General features: G+C 44.8%; 2 protein-coding genes across 7 annotated transcripts; both read right to left on the reverse strand.

Moving 5' to 3' along the window:
- Nucleotides 1–780: 780 nt before the first annotated feature.
- Nucleotides 781–4,432, reverse strand: LOC100192753 (uncharacterized). The gene is given in 5 exon segments (NM_001137951.1): nucleotides 781–1,056; nucleotides 1,891–2,076; nucleotides 2,161–2,294; nucleotides 2,666–2,849; nucleotides 4,132–4,432. Coding segments are annotated over 5 exon segments (738 nt in total). The 5' UTR covers nucleotides 4,285–4,432; the 3' UTR covers nucleotides 781–975.
- A 1,675-nt stretch (nucleotides 4,433–6,107) lies between these two features.
- Nucleotides 6,108–9,770, reverse strand: LOC100275076 (uncharacterized). 6 transcript variants are annotated; one of them, XM_008683375.3, is made up of 7 exons: nucleotides 9,403–9,715; nucleotides 8,909–8,965; nucleotides 8,601–8,712; nucleotides 8,137–8,517; nucleotides 7,967–8,052; nucleotides 6,788–6,878; nucleotides 6,108–6,591 (listed from the first exon to the last, which is right to left on the reverse strand). In XM_008683375.3, the coding sequence occupies exons 3-7, from the start codon at nucleotides 8,656–8,658 to the stop codon at nucleotides 6,461–6,463; spliced, it is 747 nt and encodes a 248-aa protein (XP_008681597.1). In that variant the 5' UTR covers nucleotides 8,659–8,712; nucleotides 8,909–8,965; nucleotides 9,403–9,715; the 3' UTR covers nucleotides 6,108–6,460. The 6 variants fall into 6 exon arrangements, with proteins under 6 accessions (XP_008681597.1, XP_008681596.1, XP_035823750.1 ...); XM_008683374.3 differs by having other exon boundaries at nucleotides 8,894–8,965; XM_035967857.1 differs by lacking the exon at nucleotides 9,403–9,715 and adding an exon at nucleotides 9,050–9,275.
- Nucleotides 9,771–21,242: the final 11,472 nt, after the last annotated feature.

Below are 21,242 nucleotides of genomic sequence, written 5' to 3' on the forward strand. Positions count from 1 at the left end.
ATGTGTCCTTAATCCGAGACGCTGGGCGCTCAGACACATATAAATACCCCCTTACAGTGCCCTTGAGAGGCTAGATTAACAGATCAATTGCTGCCTCCAGTTGAACCGTGTTCCCAACTCACTCAACCCCCTATTGGAAGCAATCTGCCCGGCAACGCGAGTTCCAACAATGCATCCTCTACTATTCATCTGACTTGTTTTTTCGTATTTCTATGCATAGGCATGACTTTGTTATATTAATTATCCGATTATTCCTTTGCTTCCTCAGTTTATCGACAGCAAGCATGTGCTCTGTACCTGTAGGCCGATGATTCTATGTTACAAAGGAGAAAAAGTGAATGATACAACTCCCTCTATCTCAAATTATAAGACTTGAGAAACTTAAAACATGTTATAATTTAGAACGGATGAGTAATACATAGTATAAAGATGTCTTTTCATATATTTTATTTCTAAATATACTAAAAAAATAATCCCAGCAATATAGTCAGTATTAGAAATCTCCTTTCAACGAACAGTTTTTTCACCGAGACCAAGAAAAGTTTTATACTTCCACTATTCTAAAATGTAAGACGTTTTGCCTTTTTGATATATTTTGTTATGTATTTAGATATCGAATACTGTAGATAGCAAAAGTCATATATTAAAAAAAATCAAAATATCCTATAATTCGAATTGGAATAGGAGGGAGTACTTTTATTAAATACGAATATACAATCCCAGAGCCGAACATTAGCAACCAATGGAGAACTGGCGCATGTTTGGCAGGACAAAGTAATCTCAGGAAATATGTACAAGCTCACCACAAAATGATGAGCCCATCTCTACATACTCGACAAGTCAACATAGTTGTCGCTAGCATTAGTATCTCAACAACTTTATGCTAAGACGCATATATATCTGATTGTTACAATGGAAGGATGAGAAGACAGGAAACTCTAGCAACATCACTACGATGAGGGAAGTTTTTTTTATTCAAGGTTCAATAACCACCCTGTCAACAACCTTTGCACCCCTTCCTTTGGCCATATAGAGTCCAATATGATGCATCAGGTCCTGCATATTGAATGGTAAGTTGATTGTAATGTTCTTCGTTCAGCATTTCTTACAGAGCATCCAGTTTATGTCCAGTAATGCTTTACTGGTTCCAAAAGAATGTTATTTACAACTGATGATTGTAAAAACTTAACACATGAGCAATATCTTTTAATGTAACCCTTTAGAGCTAGTTTGGTGACCAGATAAATGGAGGAGATCCATAAGAGAGGAATCTCCTTGCTATTCAATTTCATGGTCACCAAATCAGCACTTAAGTTCTCAAGAACCATGCAGGTGGTATTTTTTTGAATGGACAATAATGGCGGAGGTGCAGAGCCTACTGATTAAAATAAATTTAACCAAACAAGGTGGTAAGTATATATGATACTCCCTCAACTGGGAATAAATTCGAGCATGCACAGGCCATCAGACACTGTTTACCTACCGTTCATCGCATTTAGTGTACTGTTCACCCGTTTTTATTAAACGCGCTATTCATTCGTTCGCTACGCTTCGCATGCCGGTGAGGCGTAGTGCGCCTACGATGCTAGTATGTTCATTTTGGGAACGAAATGGTCCTCTTTCTTTTTTGTATGTGCAAGCGTTTCTTGAATCTTGATGTTGGCATGAAATAAATTTTGTAAAGGTGTTGTATATGGAGAAAAAGCAACCACCCTAATGTGTAAATGGATTGAGCAGTTTCATCTTGAAAATTTCTAGGTATAGTATTTCTCCGAGGTTAAATTTTTGTTCGTTCTTTTCACATATATACAAATGTGATTGTGGTCATCTGAAAATTCCCATAGTGCACGGTTGATTTTTTTTAATGTATGGACATCAGTAATACGGTACCTGAGGATGGGCAAGAGCTCCTTTGATATTCATAGCGATCTCAACAGGAAGGTCATATGTAGCACACCCCTCTGAATAAATCACGACATCTCGTAATGGAGGCACTCGGTCAATATTTCGAGCAGCCAGAGTTGAGCTTGCAAAATCCAAAACACAGATGTCCGTGCATATCCCGAGTACCAAGACCTGCATTGAGCCCATGCCCCCAAGTCATACACAATACAATAGAGTCCTATCTCTGAAATCCTTCTGTATTAGAAGACAACTCACAGTTTTGATCTGATATTTTCCCACCCAGTCAACAAAAACACTAGACCCGTCCTCCTCTATGCAGCTGATGTAACCGTCAATACAACTTTTCCTCTTTATAGTCACATTTGGCTCCTTTTCCAACCACTCCAGGTCTGCACAGTGCAAAATGAAATTGGTCACACAGAAAATCAACCATATTTCATTGTCCTTCTCCTGTATTGTCAGTACAAATCATTAAGGATGTGTTCGGTTTGAGGAATGCGGTAGTTTATCATTTTCTCACTCCTCAATTTTTTTTTGTTTAGTTTGTTGAATAAAATGGATTGATTCTCTATCTCAAGCTAATAATTAGTACAGGCATAAAAACGAGGTGGTTCCACCAAAATTCATGGAATGGACTCACAGACTCATGTCGCACCACATCATTTGGGACAGGTTTGGTTCCTAAAGCCAAACACACTCTAACAAGAAATTAAAACTAAGCACCAAATTGGGTAACAGTTCTGAAATATTTAACACCAACCTGGAACGAAGTTCTCCTCCCCAGTACCAATGATACAGTGAGGAGGATACGGTGGCTCCGGCTTATCTGGATAATGGGTATCCAGGAATGCAAAGATCGGCAGGTTTCTATCACAGAACAGCTTAGAGAGCCTAGCGGCCTCTTCCACCATTTTACTTATCTGCTTATTTGGCGCAACAGGAGCCTGTGAATGGAAAGCACAAATTACTCGGTCAGTCTAAAATAGTTCGTATGAAACAACGATAACCTACTAACAGCACGACGCATGAACCAAAGAAGGAGACGGGAATTTACGAAATCGCAAGGAGGAAAGAAGAGCACATGCTAATATAACGATGACATCATGTGTTTGATATACTAGATAACAACAAAGCGGTCTCGTAGGATCGACAGAAATGCCAGGTCTAGCTAAGATAGTGGTCAACGGGGCATTATGCACTGTGCATATCCAAATACTGGCGAGAAGTTCTTATGCCGAGCAGGAAACAGATTTAAAAAAGGCAGAGGGAAGATAAAGGAAAAATACAACGATACAACCGAATAGGATAATGAATCCAGTTTAGGATCACTTATGTCCCTATCCCAGATCCCAACAAAATAACAGCGCTGCTTACCCTTTGTTCCTATGGAACCGAACGGTTTTAAGGTGCTGTTTGGTCGGCAACTGTAAACGCAAACGACAAATGCAATGTGAAGTACACTGGGGCTAGGATATAAAAACGCAAAATTTTGATGATTATGGAATTTGTTTGGTTCTTCTGCAGCGGGAACCTTCTTCAACCTTCAACAGGTGCTATGCCCATGTTGCATTGGCTGCAACTCGTCATGAGTGCACGACGCCAAGGGGTCGAGATGCAGCCCGCTCCCCGCGCCGCCACCGCCCTGAGGCCTGAGCCATAGCCTAGCGTTGCATTGCATGTGCTGGCCCTGGCCTCACGGCATCAGCCGGCCGCCACAGATCCGGCTGCCACCAAGCCACCTCGCCATGGCGCCGAAAGTGCCCTGCAGTTCCGGGCGAACGGGAATGGTAGAGCCTAGCCGCCACCGCCATCCTTGCGGGTGTGTGCGGACCCGCCATAGGAACGAACGCGTCGAGTTGAAAATACACACACAGGATGCGGAGCGGAGAAGACAATATCCAAACCGTAACGATTCACGCTCGTGGGGCAGCCGCAGCGGTATCAAGTTTCTGCGGCTTGACCGGATTATTACTGTTGAACCGAAACAAACAGAATCGAATGTTACCGGATCACGGTGTAGTCGATTGATATGTGAACCAAACACCATATCACATATCAGTGTTATGATGATGATGAGGACGACGACCAAGCGATGAACAGAACAGAATCATGACGCGCACATCTTTCCCGAATCCCGACCCCACGCGAGCATAACCAAGGGGGCGGCGAACACACGAGAACCCAGAGACGAAGGTGAGTAAAAAGGAGGAGGAGGAGGGGGCTCACGAGGTTCCCGGCGCCGACGGTGCAGAAGCCGTTGCAGAGGTCGACGAGGACGAGCCCCACATCGCGCGGCGGGAGGATGAGCTCCCCGTCGGTCTGGAACGGGATCTGCGACCGAAGCGAATCCACGGCTGCGGCGTCGGCCTCCGTCCCCATTCTCCTCGCGCCTGCGACCGGCTCGGCAGGTTCTATGACATCTCAATGGCACGGCGAGGTCAGCGGAAAGCAGCAGCCGAGGAGGTCGAAACAACTTTTCGCGGTCACGCGTGCACACTGACCTATTCGACGAGAAATTTGCCATTATGGAGGTGCTCAGGTGCGGCTTCGACGATTTAGAGGCGTAGACGAGGGATTCGCTGTTATGAAAAACTAGTGGACAGTCCACACTCTAAAATAGATATGACCACGCAATTACAAGGTAACGTCTACGATTAAACCAGTGACACTCACGTCGTCTCTACATCCGTTACCCTTCTCCCTATTCTCGCTACAGGCACGCACCCTAGGCACTCCATGGCGGCGTTGGCCAGCGCGAACCAAGGGCTCACCTCGTGGAACCTGATGAGCGACGCGCGGAACAGCCGCGGCTCCGTGCCCACGAACGCCGGCGTGGGGCAGTCGCAGGGCGGCACCCGCACGGCCGCCGCGGCCGCCGGCCCGACGGCGGCGGGGAGCCTGCTGCGGGCGAGCGCGCGCAGCCCGTGCGCGGCCAGGCGGTGGTTGGCGTCGCCGGAGAAGGAGGCGAGCTCGCCGAGCACGTAGAACAGGTGCTGCACGCGCGTCAGGTTGCCGGCCTCGACGGCGGCCGTGCACGGGTTCAGGAGCTGCTCCGCCCACCTCGTATCGCGGCCAGATCCTGCTCCCCCGCCCTTCTTGCCGCCGCCGCAGCCGCCGCCGTCGCGGGATCGTCCGACCACCACCCGTAGCCGCCGCAGCCGGCGGCGTCAACGTCTGCTGTGAGGAAGGAGACGGAGTCCTCAAGCCAGTCGAAGCCGCTGTTGGTCGTGGCGGCGGCGAGCTCCGCGTGCTGCTCCTGCTCGTGGCAGCTCATGGGCTTCATGCATGCAATCTTGCAAGAAGATGAGATGTGCGTGGCAGGCTGGCAGCTCAAGTCCAACGCCCTCACAGGCCTCATCCCGGAGGCCCTCCCGCGCGCTCCCAAACCTCAAGCTGCTGTACCTCGCCGACAACCGCCTCCAGGGCCGCGTCCCCGCCACCCTCGCCATGCTCCACCGGGCCACCCTCCCTCGCCGCCCTGCCACGCCTGACCTCGCTGCTCCTCGACCGCAACCTGCTCACCGGCGCCACAGCTGCGAGCTCTGGTGCGAGAGAGGAGAGAAGGGGCACCCGTGCGAGAGAAGAGAGAAGGAAGATGTCTGCTAGGAGAAGGAGAGAAGGGACATCTCGACGGCGCTCACGGCGCTGGAGACGGCGACAGTATCAACGATACTAATCGTTTTTCTATCCGTGTAATGGCGTGGTCATGTCTATTTTGAAGTGTGGGCTATCCCCTAGTTTTTCATAATAGCGAATCCCTCGCTTACGCCTCCAAATCGTCGAAGCCGCACCTAAGGATCTCTGTAATGGCAAATTTCTCGCCATTCGACTGGCGGGCGGCGGGCGAATCACGCACTCTCTGCTGCACGCACTACAGTTTTTAATAGGAAAAAATGTGCGGAAGTGATGTAATGTTTTATATTACAAAAACAATTATGCAGAAGTGATGTAAAATTTTGTAATGCGCGAATATATCAAGATCGTCTTATATGGCAACTGATTTTCGTTATCAAACTCATATATTACAAAGATAAATATGGATATTACAGCGATTGCTTTGACAAATCTATATATGCGAGCAAGTAGAGATTTTACATCACACAGAGAACGCCTCCTAAGGATCCCAGAAGCTAGAGTAGAAGTGACTAAAGTTTAGTGACTTAGGAGAAGATCTAAATAGTAAAAGCTAAAAGTGATTAAAATAGTAAAAATAATATCGATTTTATAGAGACCATAGATTAGGGCCAAAAAAAACTTAGCACTGTTTAGGATTCACGAGAATAAATATAGAGACCACAGACTAGTTTGCTGAAAATATTAGAATTATATCGCCCGTTGTTCCACAACCATCACCCATCAGCAGCCATAAGGCTGTCGCTTCAGCTGGAACTGGTACCAGTACTCAAACTGAAATCCTACATCACCAACATCCCACTAGAACATAGCTGGGGAAAACACCAGGTTCAAGACCTACTAGAATTCTAGACTAGACAACTCCAGACTCCAGAGCAAGCAGCAAGCAAACAGAGCTTTCTGTCCTGCTGGCACAGATTCTTCAATACACTCCCAGCTGCGGGATCGCTGGCTCGTCTCTCAGCTCAAAAATAATTGGATTGTTCTCCAAAGAATGGTACTGGTCAAGCTCAGCATCGGTAAGACGGTCTTCATCAATCTTTGCTTTACCATCTGCATGGAAAGCACAAGCTAAATGCAATCAGAACTGAAATATAATCAATAGAAAGAACTAATTATTTTGAATCAACGAGAAAACACAAAAGAGACAAAAAAAAAAAATAGCAGCTGTAGGATAGCAACACCCAGCAAGTACAGCAGGTAAAACGTAACTGAAAAAACATTTGTCCGAGACAAGCGAGAAACCTACCTACTGAACTAGAGAGACGCCAACTGATGTCCGGGAGAATCTCAGGTTCCACCTCCAGCACGTTTTGTTCATAAAAAAGCTCAGCAACCTCCTGAATCATAAAGAGATATGTTTCTGGTATGACAGTGCATGGGAGAAAAAAAAGGAAAGGAAATGAAAAAAAAGGTGTGGTCTAGAACATCATATTTCTAGTATTATCTGCTACTTGATTCGATGTGTACATTTTACAATTGGAATTAATTGCATAGTTATATGTATAACAAGAGCAAAGCAATTGAATGGATGTGAATTCATGTTGTTGGTGTAAATGATGGATCAATAGCAGGTCATAATCCAAACTACTATACATAGGCACATACAGTTGACAAGATGGCTAAGTAAATAATATGAACCAACTGTTACTGAACTTCTACACACATGCTACATTTAATGATTTTTATTGACCATATCCTTTTCCTAAAATAACCTACAATGGGGGCAAGATGCTGTCTTGTGAAACAATTCATATACATAGCCAGTTCCTTCAGTATTATTGGCATAGGGAAAATTCCAATATCCAGAAATGGGCTGACTATTAAATATGTTTTAAATTCCAGAGTATACTTTCTTATAGTAAGCAAGTGTTATGAGAGTAATGACTACCTGACAAACATAGCTTTGTCAAAACTATAAGGTACTGGGGCAACCAAACAAGATCAAGCTTGTCAGTAGATAACACAATATAAACTTCTGTGATAGTAGTTACCCGTTACTACCAGAAAGCTGGGTGATTAATCATTTTAGGGCTTGTTCGGTTAGCTCTCAATCCATGTGGATTGAGCGGGATTGGATTGGTTTGAATCCCAAACAAGTCAAACTTCTTCTCAATTTTTTCCAATCCCATCCAATCCATGTGTATTGGGAATAACCGAACAAGCCCTTACTGGTTTACCCCATGATTCCAGCTGACCAGTAACAACTGTATCAGTTAATAAGGAGAACTACACAATCAAGTAACATATACTTTCCCCACTCTAAAATCTCATTCTTAATAATAACAAGTTCTGTTTGCTTAATCATGAGCTTGCATAGGACTGTGGTGGTCATAAGAAATGGGGCCATGATTTTGTAAATAAATCCCTAATACATTAGACAACTGTGAAAAAGTACTGTTTGAATGTGTGATATTGGGCCACATACCATAGATGGATACATTAGAGAATCAAATACTGTATCTGGCCAACCACACAAGGCTGAGTTTACTGCCGCCACTTTCTTCTTGACACCTAAATAACATGAATAATTAGCCATACACCACACACGTGCACGCTCGCACACACATATTTAAGAACCAAGAAGAACAATCATACGTTTGTCTAGCAGATCCTTATCCAACTTTTGAGAATTATTTTGTGTTGAGTGAAATCCCTCCACCCCATCCTTAGCCCACTCATGGCACATTTTGATCTCTTCATCAACTAAAATTTTCATTGGGTTCTTAAGAGCTTTTGACCTCTGTTCCTGGGTGGACTTCTCTTTCAGGATGGGCTTGTCCTTCAAAGCATTGCCTTTAATAGTGTTGGCCACATTACTACGAGGCTTCTGCTGGGACTTCTCTTTCAGGGTGGAAGTGTCCTTCAAACCAGTGCCTTTAGAGAAGTTGGACAAATCCTTAAGAGCTCTCCTCCCTTGATTGCCAGGATTCTCGGATGGCTTCAGCCCTTTGGCCCTTGGTCCATCGGCCCTCTTACCTGAACATACAGATAAAAAAATGTATCTATTTCAGGAAAATTCCTTTTCACAAATTAGTTTTTGACAAAAAATGCAATCTCACCTCTATTTATCTGTTGGTTCTCGTCAACCAAAATAGACGCTGGAGTTGATAAGGCCATGATGGAACAAAAAGCTTCTTTTCTACCTTGAAAGCCTGGGTAATATCCAATTGACTGTAAAGAGAAACTAATCAGAACATAGAAACAATAAATGGTGACTTCTATACGGTATTTCTGTTGTACATAAACTGAACAAGATCTGAAATAAGCTCTGGGGGTGCTAATTTAATATGGATTCGACGTATCACCAAACGGCAAACATGCAAAACTGGATCATAATTCAGAAGTACATAACCAGGGGAACAAGCACCGTAGAGGAGACGGTGCCTAGATTGGTGATGTAACTGCACAACCTTTCTTTGCGCACCTGTATGATATCACTTTCAATTTAGATGGCATAAACGGAAGCACCACTAAATTAGTGAACCCAATAAATAACATCAAAACGCACATATTCTATATTAGTCAACCAAGATCTAACTGGGATTTTACATAAGCATCCGATCTGCTTCTGCCAAAAAATTAACAACGAAAGAATTTTCGAATCGCTCGCTCCCCTAACTGATGGATTATGAACCCCACTGAGACCTTGGGCGCGTGCTCAAAACGTGTGGCCACACGGAGGGCTAACTCGGAACAGCGAATAAATCCACATACGCCGATACGCGGCATCCCAGGAATGGCCGCAACTGGACCAAACGGGCTCAAGTACCGTAGGAACGTCACGGTTTCGCTTCAGTCGTTCACGTCACAGCGAATGCGGGCAAAAAAAAAGCGAGGGGTGGAAAGAGCGCTAGGGTTTACCAGCACAGGAGAAATCAGGTCGATCCCCACTAGCGGGTCCAGCAGCAAGGAGAACGAGGACGCGGGGAGGAACACGCGAGTCGGCGGCGCCGGTTGAACGGGACGAGGAAGGGTTTCTCTCTTGCCAACAATTCGGTGTGCGCGCTAGTTGCAGGAAGACTCGCAAGTCGCAACTGGAGAGTGAACAGTGGAGACGGGCGGAAAAGCTGTTCAGAAGGGAGGAGAAGGGGAGCGCTCCTGCGCTGCACAACGGTCGGATTTTGGATCGGGTCGGCAGCGTGGGGCGCTAGTCGTACTCGCTAGATGCCGGAAAATCCCGTTGGATTTCATTACTTTTTTTTCTTTTCTTTCAACTTTTGGGCCGTTTATGGACTGTACACACTCCCCGCTGAGCCCAGTTTTGAGGCCGGCCCAAGTCAGCACGCCATAAACCCTAATCAGGATGCGTAGCTCCACCTCGCCCGCGCCGCCGGTCTCTGTTCGCCGTATTTGAGATTATTATTTCTCCGTTGCCATTAGTTTTTTGCGCTTTATTATCAGCTGTGAGATAGTGCTTCTTTCATTTTAAAATAATCCTAGCACAGAATAAATTAAATTTTAAGATAGCAGAACCGATATTCCATGGGGTTGGTGATGTTGCACCGTTTAAGGGCATGTTCGTTTTGCTCTTAATCTATATGGACTGAGTGAAATTGAATGAGTTTTAATCCCGAACAAATCAAAAAAATTTATAATCTTTTTCAATCTCATCAAATCCATATGGGATAGGAATAACCGAACAAACCCAAATGTAATTCATCTAAAATATAATTTGTTTTAAACTAATTATATATTTATTAAATAACATATAAATATAATTTACATATATATCTATTTTGGGACGGAGAGAGTAAGACCATGTTTGGGAGAGCTTCACTTCAAGAATTTTAATTTCGTTCTAACTTCTTCAACCCAAACACGTCCAGCTCCACGAGCTTTAGTTTTAAAAAAAATGAAACTAGAGCCCCGTTTCATGAAATTCATGAAGCTCCTTACAGGGTGCTTGAAAAACACTGTTTTTATATCTCCTCATGAAGCTGTACGAAAATTACCCACCATGCCACTGGTTACGCAACATACAACTTCCATTCTCTCTGGCGACAACACACTAATCATCAAGGATAATCAAGGAAACCCACACAAATCAATTGTACTATAGAAGTTGGAGTCCATACACAAACCAAACGCTCCTAGAACTCACCTTAACAATTTGCTGGAGCTGTTTTATAGTGAAACTGGAAAATCAAAGCTGAAGTTTTTGAAGCAAAGCTCTCTCAAACAGGCCCTAAGTTTTAAAATCAACCTAACCTTCCTCTTATTGAATGGCATTCACGAACATTGGCATTAAAGTTGAGAAGTTTTTTTCTATGATATCGATCCCAATTATTGGTAACAGTAACTTTGCAGCAGTGACTGTGATTGATACCATTTGGATCTTTGGAATTGGATTTCATTCTAATAATAGTGTTTTAGGTAAAGATCAATTAAGCTAATATAGTTTTATGTAAAATATATTAGTATATTATTATTAGCGATAAGATTATTAAAACAACGAAACATTAAAACCTTTATGGGTGGAGTTTTGACTTTTTAACATTTTAAATAAAGTTTAAACGTAGTTTTTTAAACGATATAGGGAAATCTCAATATATTATAATTTCAGACAATCATTTCACCTCTAATCTACTATGCAATAATGGAATCCATATGCAGTCAGCTTACCAGATTGTCTAATACACTCTGGATTAATGGAATGCATATACAATCAGGATTACCACTTACCAGATTGTCCAGGCCAAGACAAGAGCCAACAGTCAGTTTGTGCAGACTGCAGAGGAGATTGGACGTCGGGGGGCAGAGGAGCCAGCAAAGGAGTAGAGGACCACACTAGGGATGGCAGTTGGACCTGCGGTATGGATACCCACAGGTTTCGTACTCGATGGATATGGATATGGGTACAGAGTCTTATCGGGTCGGATACCCGAAGAATATCGGGTAGGGTATGAATATTATATTTTACCCGTGGGTATCTAGTGGATACCCGAGATATAAATTTAACAATTATATAGACAATATTCAAAATGAGGCCCATGAAATTGAAGCCCAAAAAACCCTAAACTCCCATGGCCACACGCCCAGCGCCAACACTAGTCCCATCCGCCGCCGACCGCCCATCCCCACACCCAGTCTCCCTCCCACACGTGTCACACCCAGTTTTAGAAGGCAAACCGAATGCGAACCATGTACATGCCAGGATCAGCAATTCACGTACACAACAGTTCCATAACATGGACATCATCACACAGTGCTCAAATCATAATATAAAAGGGAAATAATAGTCGATTACATCATATGTCTGAGACATCCACATAGTCTTTATAATAATCAAAGTGCGGAAAAGAAACGTAGATAAACGCGGCCTTCATAGGCAGCCGACTGGGGGTTGCCGCTAACCCACGCCTAGAACTCATCATAATCTTGGAACTCCTGAAAGTCTCCTTCCACGGCTTCATCTTCTCCTGAGCAGTGGTTGCAATGCTGACAACCTGGGGATGGGGGGGTTTGGTGTGTAGAGCAAGGGTGAGTACACATCAACATACTCAGTAAGTGTCCTATTTGGCTACAGTGGACTAGCTTTATGTCAGGGTAAGGCAAGCAGTTGCTTTTAGTTGGTCAGATTATTATTACTAGTAGAGAAAGCCAAGTTTTAGAATTAACCCACGTTATTAACCCAAGCGTACTTCTTTCCAAACGGAAAGAGTACCACTTACCATTACCATAATCAATACCAAAAACCATCAATCACATTGCCACCTGTAATCTAAACATCTCTGATCAAGTACCACTAATCACTGGAGCTCCCTTGGCCGCTCATAACCGCGAGCACGGCTGATATATCAGTTTTCATAACACTCTGCAGAGGTTGCGCACTTTACCCACAAGCCGTGATTTCCCTTTCTGCCCGGAGATCATGACTCTCCATTGATCACTACCAAGGTGACCCAGCAGGGTATCACTACGTAGCTTTTACAAAGATTCCCCGGGGCTGTAGCCACCCGTTAGGTTTCCTAAATGTACCGCACTCCTCCCAAAGGGACAAATCAACCTTGGCGGAGCGAGCCGCATACACCGAGCCCCATTGACGGCACGACCGCTAAGAGAACTACACCCCGGTTCCTCTAATTACTCAGCTAAGGGCGTCGCACTCTACCCTCATGGTTGCACTGTTTTCCGGACGGTCATCCAACGAACAGGTCCTTACGGAGAGGCACTCGAGAAACCGCTCGAGCCCCCTTAAATGCCACAAGCATAATATCATAAATAAGAAGGAAAACAGCGTATCATAAATAATTCTCATCATATTCATTGATTAGAGTTGAGCAATAGCATAAAGCTAAACAATAATAATCCGACCCAAATAGGTAGACAAGGACATGGATAACAAAAGCTAGTCAATCCTTAGGTATAAATGTGAAATGCGGGAGGTGAATTAAAGAATGTATAGGGCAGAGATGGGTCAAGGGACACTTGCCTCCACCAACCGACTGCTGCTTAGGGGCTTCTCTTGCGAGTTCTTTGGGCTCCTCAACCAGATCGTTCTCTATGCGAGCGCAAACATACATACTGAGAGCACCTAGAGGGGGGGGTGAATAGGTGATCCTGTGAAACTTGAAAACTTAAGCCACAAAACTTGGTTAATCGTTATCACAATAATTGCCAAGTGGCTAGAGAGGAGTCAAAACACAATAACCACAAGAAATCAATCACAGAGATGGCACAGTGGTTATCCCGTGGTTCGACCAAAACCAACGCTTGCCTACTCCACGTTGTGGCGTACCAATGGACGAGGGTTGCAATCAACCCCTCTCAAGCGATCCAAAGACCCACTTGAATACCACGGTGTTTTGCTTGCCTTTTCTCAATCCCGTTTGCGAGGAATCTCCACAACTTGGAGCCTCTCGCCCTTACACTTTAAGATCACAAAGAAACACGGAGCAAGGGAGGGATTAGCAACGCACTCAAGACAAGAAATCACAGCAACACCACGCACACAAGTCGCAACGAGAGCTCACAACACAACTCAATGAGTTCACCACTCAACTAGAGCTCTAATTGCTATCGCAAAGAATCAAAGGCGCGGAATCGATGTCTTGGTGTTTAGAAATGTTGTAGGAATGCTTGGTATGCTCCTCCATGCGCCTAGGGGTCCCTTTTATAGCCCCAAGGCAGCTAGGAGCCGTTGAGAGCAATCTAGGAAGGCTGATCTTGCCTTCTGTCGACTGGCGCACCGGACAGTCCGGTGCACACCGGACACTGTCCGGTGCCCGATTTCTTTCCATAAATGGCGCAGTCGACCGTCGGCAGCCTGAGAGCCGTTGGCGCACCGGACATGTCCGGTGCACACCGGATAGTCCGGTGCCTTCTTCTAGCCGTTGGCTCGGCCACGTGTCCCGCGCAGATTGCGCGGTCGACCGTTGGCCCGGCCGACCGTTGGCTCACCGGACAGTCCGGTGCACACCGGACAGTCCGGTGAATTATAGTCGTACGTCGCCGATGAATTCTCGAGAGCGACGTGTTCGCCTGTGAACGGCCCACCGGACAGTCCGGTGCACACCGGACAGTCCGGTGAATTATAGCCGTACACCGCCGTCGAAGTCCCGAGAGCAGCCACTTTGCTCAAGCCAGCCTGGCGCATCGGACACTGTCCGGTGCACCACCGGACAGTCCGGTGCTCCCAGACTGAGCAGATTCTTGGCTGCTCGAGCCAAGACATTTCCAATCGGATTTTTCCTGTTTCCAGCACTTAGACACAATACATTAGTCTCTAAAACAATGTACTAAGTCTGAGAAACATACCTTTATCCTTGATTTGTACTTTGTCCACCTTTTTACACTTAGGCACTTGTGTTGGACACTAAATCACCAAAATACTTAGAAATGGCCTAAGGGCACATTTCCCTTTCAATCTCCCCCTTTTTGGTGATTTATGCCAACACAACATAAAGCAAGTAGAACAAGTACAAAATCAATTCAACTAAGAACTCAAAGTTGTTTTGATTCAAATTTGACATATATGGATCACTCTATGCCACCACTTGGTTTGTTTTTGCAAATCAAACTCAAATTCCTATCTCTAAGTCAAATCCACTTGTAGAGACATAAAGAGAGGTTTTCCAAAGAAATTTGATCAAGGATTTCAAAAACTCCCCCTTTTTCCCATAATCAACACTTCTCCCCACAAGAGGCCAACTTTTGACATAAGAGACAATAAAAGAGTTTTGACAAACCAAAAAGCTCTAATCTACTATTTTCAAAATTTCTCAAGTGGTAGTTGATCCATCTATTGCTTTGGCCTTTATTTTCTCCCCCTTTGGCATCAAGCACCAAAACGGGATCAATCTTGGCCCTTTAACCCCATTGCCTCACCAAAATCTTCAAATAAGAGTACAAAGGCAATAAGAGTATAAAGATGAACTTGGAAAAGTTACTCTTTTCATCGGAGTGCAGTGGAAGTCTTGCATGGTCCAAGTCCACCTTTTCCCTTTCAATCCTCCTTTGAGACTAAAACAACCAAACTCAAGAATATGGTTAGTCTCAAACGGTCAAGTTGTAACACACCTCCCCCTACGTATGTGCATCACTGGCACAAGGACTTGTGAGATCCAGGGAGTGCTTGTACAACTTGAGCACCACAATAAGCAACAAAATGCAGAATGAACATGATCAGAGGCATAAACACATGTATGCTACAATTCAATCCAAGTTCCGCGAATCTAGGACATTTAGCTCACTACGCAGCCTGCAAAAGGTCTTTTCATCTAAAGGCTTAGTGAAGATATCGACTAGCTGGTTCTCGGTGCTAACATGAAACACTTCGATATCTCCCTTTTGCTGGTGGTCTCTCAAAAAGTGATGCCGGATGTCAATGTGCTTTGTGCGGTTGTGCTCAACAGGATTTTCCGCTATTCGGATAGCACTCTCATTATCACATAGGAGTGGGACTTTGCTCAGATTGTAGCCAAAGTCCCGGAAGGTTTGCCTCATCCAAAGTAGTTGCGCACAACACTGTCCTGCGGCAACATACTCGGCCTCAGCGGTGGATAGGGCAACGGAAGTTTGTTTCTTAGAGTTCCACGACACCAGGGACCTTCCTAAGAATTGGCACGTCCCCGATGTACTCTTCCTATTGACCTTACATCCAGCATAGTCGGAATCTGAATATCCAATCAAGTCAAAGTTAGACCCCTTTGGATACCAGATCCCGAAGCAAGGCGTAGCGACTAAATATCTAAGAATTCGCTTCACAGCCACTAAGTGACACTCCTTAGGATCGGATTGAAATCTAGCACACATGCATACGCTAAGCATAATATCCGGTCGACTAGCACATAAATAAAGCAAAGAACCTATCATGGACCGGTATGCTTTTTGATCAACGGACTTACCACCTTTGTTGAGGTCAGTGTGTCCGTCGGTTCCCATCGGCGTCTTTGCGGGCTTGGCGTCCTTCATCCCAAACCGCTTCAGCAAATCTTGCGTGTACTTCGTTTGGGAGATGAAGGTGCCGTCCTTGAGTTGCTTCACTTGGAACCCAAGGAAGTAGTTCAACTTGCCCATCATCGACATCTCGAATTTCTGCGTCATCACCCTGCTAAACTCTTCACAAGACTTTTGGTTAGTAGAACCAAATATTATGTCATCGACATAAATTTGGCACACAAAAAGATCACCATCGCAAGTCTTAGTAAAAAGAGTTGGATCGGCTTTCCCAACCTTGAAAGCATTAGCAATTAAAAAGTCTCTAAGGCATTCATACCATGCTCTTGGGGCTTGCTTAAGTCCATAGAGCGCCTTAGAGAGCTTACACACGTGGTCGGGGTACCGTTCATCCTCGAAGCCAGGGGGTTGCTCCATGTACACCTCCTCCTTAATCGGCCCGTTGAGGAAAGCGCTCTTGACATCCATTTGGTACAACCTGAAAGAATGGTGAGCGGCATATGCTAGCAAAATACGAATTGATTCTAGCCTAGCCACAGGAGCAAACGTCTCCTTAAAGTCCAAACCTGCGACTTGGGCATAACCTTTTGCCACAAGTCGAGCCTTGTTCCTCGTCACCACCCCGTGCTCGTCCTGTTTGTTGCGGAACACCCACTTGGTTCCCACAACATTTTGCTTGGGACGAGGCACCAGTGTCCAAACTTCATTGCGCTTGAAGTTGTTGAGTTCCTCCTGCATGGCCAACACCCAGTCCGGATCTAGCAAGGCCTCTTCTACCCTGAAAGGCTCAATAGAAGAGACAAAGGAGTAATGCTCACAAAAATTAACTAATCTTGAACGAGTAGTTACTCCCTTGCTAATATCACCCAATATATGGTCGATGGGATGATCCCTTTGGATCGTCGCTCGAACTTGGGTTGGAGGTGCCTGAGGTGCTTCTTCCTCTTCAACTTGAACATCTTGTGCTCCCCCTTGATCATGCGCCTCCACTTGAGGTACCTGTTCATCATCTTGGGTTGGGGGATGCACCATAGTTGAGGAAGACGGTTGATCTTGCTCCAATTGTTCCTGAGGCCGTACATCTCCAATCGCCATGGTGCGAATCGCGGCCGTTGGAACGTCTTCTTCATCTACATCATCAAGATCAACAACTTGCTCTCTTGGAGAGCCATTAGTCTCATCAAATACAACGTCGCTAGAGACTTCAACCAAACCCGATGATTTGTTGAAGACCCTATACGCCTTTGTATTTGAATTATAACCTAATAAAAACCCTTCTACAGCTTTGGGAGCAAATTTGGAATTCCTACCCTTCTTCACTAGAATGTAGCATTTACTCCCAAATACACGAAAGTACGATACATTGGGTTTGTTACCAGTTAGCAGCTCGTATGAGGTCTTCTTGAGGAGGCGGTGAAGATAGACCCTGTTGATGGCGTGGCAAGCCGTGTTCACGGCTTCCGACCAAAAACACTCGGGGGTCTTGAACTCTCCAAGCATAGTCCTCGCCATATCAATGAGCGTCCTGTTCTTCCTCTCTACCACACCATTTTGCTGAGGTGTGTAGGGAGCGGAGAACTCGTGCTTGATCCCCTCCTCCTCAAGGAACTCCTCCACTTGAAGATTCTTGAATTCGGACCTGTTGTCGCTCCTTATCTTCTTCACCTTGAGCTCAAACTCATTTTGAGCTCTCCTTAGGAAGCGCTTGAGGGTCCCTTGGGTTTCAGACTTATCCTGCAAAAAGAACACCCAAGTGAAGCGGGAAAAGTCATCAACAATAACTAGACCATACTTACTTCCTCCTATGCTCAGATAGGCGACGGGTCCGAAGAGGTCCATATGCAACATCTCCAGAGGTCTTGAAGTGGTCATCACATTCTTGCTGTGATGTGCTCCTCCCACTTGTTTACCTGCTTGACAAGCTGCACAAGGTCTATCTTTTTCGAATTGCACGTTAGTCAAACCTATCACGTGTTCTCCCTTTAGAAGCTTGTGAAGGTTCTTCATCCCCACATGTGCTAAGCGGCAATGCCACAGCCAGCCCATGCTAGTCTTAGCGATTAAGCATGCATCTAGACCGGCCTCCTCTTTTGCAAAATCAACTAAATAAAGTTTGCCGTCTAGTACACCCTTAAAAGCTAGTGAACCATCACATCTTCTAAAGACAGACACATCTACATTTGTAAATAGACAATTATATCCCATATTACATAATTGACTGACAGATAGTAAATTATATCCAAGAGACTCAACTAAAAACACATTAGAGATAGAGTGCTCATTGGATATTGCAATCTTGCCTAAACCTTTCACCTTGCCTTGGTTCCCATCACCGAATATGATTGAATCTTGGGAATCCTTATTCTTGACGTAGGAGGTGAACATCTTCTTCTCCCCCGTCATATGGTTTGTGCATCCGCTGTCGATAATCCAGCTTGAGCCCCCGGATGCATAAACCTGCAAGGCAAATTTAGGCTTGGGTCTTAGGTACCCAACTCTTGTTGGGTCCTACAAGGTTAGTCACAATTTCCTTAGGGACCCAAATGCAAGTTTTATCACCCTTGCATTTTGCCCCTAATTTCCTAGCAACTATCTTCCTATCCTTTCTACAAATAGCAAAGGAAGCATTTAAAGCATGATAAATTGTAGAGGGACCATTCATAACTTTTCTAGGAACATGAACAATATTCTTCCTAGGCACATGATGAATATTTTTCCTAGGTATATCTCTACCATGCATATAGGAAGAACTGGAAGCATACATAGCATAAGAGTCATAGGCATGTGAATCAAAAGCATTACAACTCCTATGAGACTGTCTTCTATCATTGTACATAAAAGCATGGTTCTTTTTAGTACTACTTGCCATAGGGGCCTTCCCTTTCTCCTTGGCAGAGATGGGAGCCTTATGGCTTGTTAAGTTCTTGGCTTCCCTCTTGAAGCCAAGCCCATCCTTAATTGAGGGGTGTCTACCAATCGTGTAGGCATCCCTAGCAAATTTTAGTTTATCAAAATCACTTTTGCTAGCCTTAAGTTGGGCATTAAGACTGGCCATTTCATCAATTAACTTTGCAATAGAAGCTATGTGTTCACTACAAGCATTAATATTAAAATCTTTACATCTATTGCAAATAACAACATTTTCTACACAAGTTGTTGATTTACTAGCTATTTCTAACTTAGCATTCAAATCATCATTAATGCTTCTTAAGCTAGAAATTGTCTCATGGCAAGAAGATAATTCACAAGAAAGCATTTCATTTCTCTTAACTTCTAAGGCATGAGATTTTTGAGCTTCTACAAATTTGTCATGTTCTTCATACAACAAGTCCTCTTGTTTTTCTAAAAGCCTATTTTTATCATTCAAGGCATCAATCAATTCGTTAATTTTATCTACCTTGGTTCTATCTAGGCCCTTAAATAAACATGAATAATCTATTTCATCCTCATCACTAGATTCGTCCTCACTTGAAGAAGCATAAGTAGAGTTTCGACTACATACCTTCTTCTCCCTTGCCATAAGGCATGTGTGACGCTCGTTGGGGAAGAGGGATGACTTGTTGAAGGCGGTGGCGGCGAGGCCTTCATTATCGGAGTCGGACGAGGAGCAATCCGAATCCCACTCCTTGCCAAGATGTGCCTCGCCCTTTGCCTTCTTATAGTTCGTTTTCTTCTCCCTCTTGCTCCCGTGTTCCTGGTCACTTTCATTATCGGGACAGTTAGCAATAAAATGACCAATCTTACCGCATTTGAAGCATGAGCGCTTCCCCTTGGCTTTGGTCTTGCTTGGCTGTCCCTTGCGACCCTTCAGCGTCGTCTTGAATCTCTTGATGATGAGGGCCATCTCTTCATCATTAAGTCCGGCCGCCTCAATTTGTGCCACCTTGCTAGGTAGCGCCTCCTTGCTTCTTGTTGCCTTGAGAGCAAGGGGTTGAGGCTCATTGATTGGACCATTCAATGCGTCGTCCACGTACCTCGCCTCCTTGATCATCATTCGCCCGCTTACGAATTTTCCAAGGACTTCTTCGGGCGACATTTTGGTGTACCTGGGATTCTCACGAATGTTATTCACCAAATGAGGATCAAGAACGGTAAAGGACCTTAGCATCAATCGGACGACGTCGTGGTCCGTCCATCGCGAGCTTCCGTAGCTCTTTATTTTATTGATAAGGGTCTTGAGCCGGTTGTATGTTTGTGTCGGCTCCTCGCCCCTTATCATCGCGAATCGTCCAAGCTCGCCCTCCACCAACTCCATCTTGGTGAGCAAGGTGACGTCGTTCCTCTCATGTGAAATCTTGAGGGTGTCCCAGATCTGCTTGGCGTTATCCAAGCCGCTCACTTTGTGATATTCATCCCTGCACAATGAAGCTAGGAGAACAGTAGTAGCTTGTGCATTCTTATGAATTTGCTCATTAATGAACATGGGACTATCCAAACTATCAAAGTGCATTCCATTCTCTACAATCTCCCATATACTAGGATGGAGAGAGAAAAGTGACTACGCATTTTGTGACTCCAAAATCCGTAGTCCTCTCCATCAAAATGAGGAGGTTTACCAAGTGGAATAGATAATAAATGAGCATTTGCACTTTAAGGAATACGAGAGTAGTCAAAAGAAAAGTTCGAATTAACCGGTTTCCTTCTCTCGTAGTCGTTGTGGTCGTCGTCCTTTTGGGAGGAAGTAGACTCATCCCTGTCGTCGTAGTAGACGATCTCCTTGATGCGCCTCGTCTTCTTCTTCTTCCCTTCTTTCCGTCTATGGCCCGAGCCGGAGTCGGTGGGCTTGTCGTCCTTTGGCTCGTTGACAAAGGATTCCTTCTCTTTATCGTTGATCACGATACCCTTCCCCTTAGGATCCATCTCTTCGGGCGGTTAGTCCCTTTGTGAAGAGAACGGCTCTGATACCAATTGAGAGCACCTAGAGGGGGGGGGGGGTGAATGGGTGATCCTGTGAAACTTGAAAACTTAAGCCACAAAACTTGGTTAATCGTTATCACAATAATTGCCAAGTGGCTAGAGAGGAGTCAAAACACAATAACCACAAGAAATCAATCACAGAGATGGCATGGTGGTTATCCCGTGGTTCGGCTAAGACCAACGCTTGGCTACTCCACGTTGTGGCGTCCCAATGGACTAGGGTTGCAATAAACCCCTCTCAAGCGGTCCAAAGACCCACTTGAATACCATGGTGTTTTGCTTGATTTTTCTCAATCCCGTTTGCGAGGAATCTCCACAACTTGGAGCCTCTCGCCCTTACACTTTAAGATCACAAAGAAACACGGAGCAAGGGAGGGATTAGCAAC

The sequence above is a fragment of the Zea mays genome, chromosome 5 (genome assembly GCF_902167145.1).
Source record: "Zea mays cultivar B73 chromosome 5, Zm-B73-REFERENCE-NAM-5.0, whole genome shotgun sequence".
Lineage (NCBI taxonomy): Eukaryota > Viridiplantae > Streptophyta > Magnoliopsida > Poales > Poaceae > Zea > Zea mays.

Bases quoted from the DNA above. Each gene is read 5' to 3' on its own strand.
- LOC100275076 (XM_008683373.3), bottom strand. From the start codon at position 8,658: ATGGCCTTATCAACTCCAGCGTCTATTTTGGTTGACGAGAACCAACAG. The intron at 8,518-8,600 runs GTGAGATTGCAT...CTGTATGTTCAG, and splicing joins GAACCAACAGATAAATAGAG to GTAAGAGGGCCGATGGACCA. The intron at 8,053-8,136 runs GTATGATTGTTC...CATGTTATTTAG, and splicing joins TAAGGATCTGCTAGACAAAC to GTGTCAAGAAGAAAGTGGCG.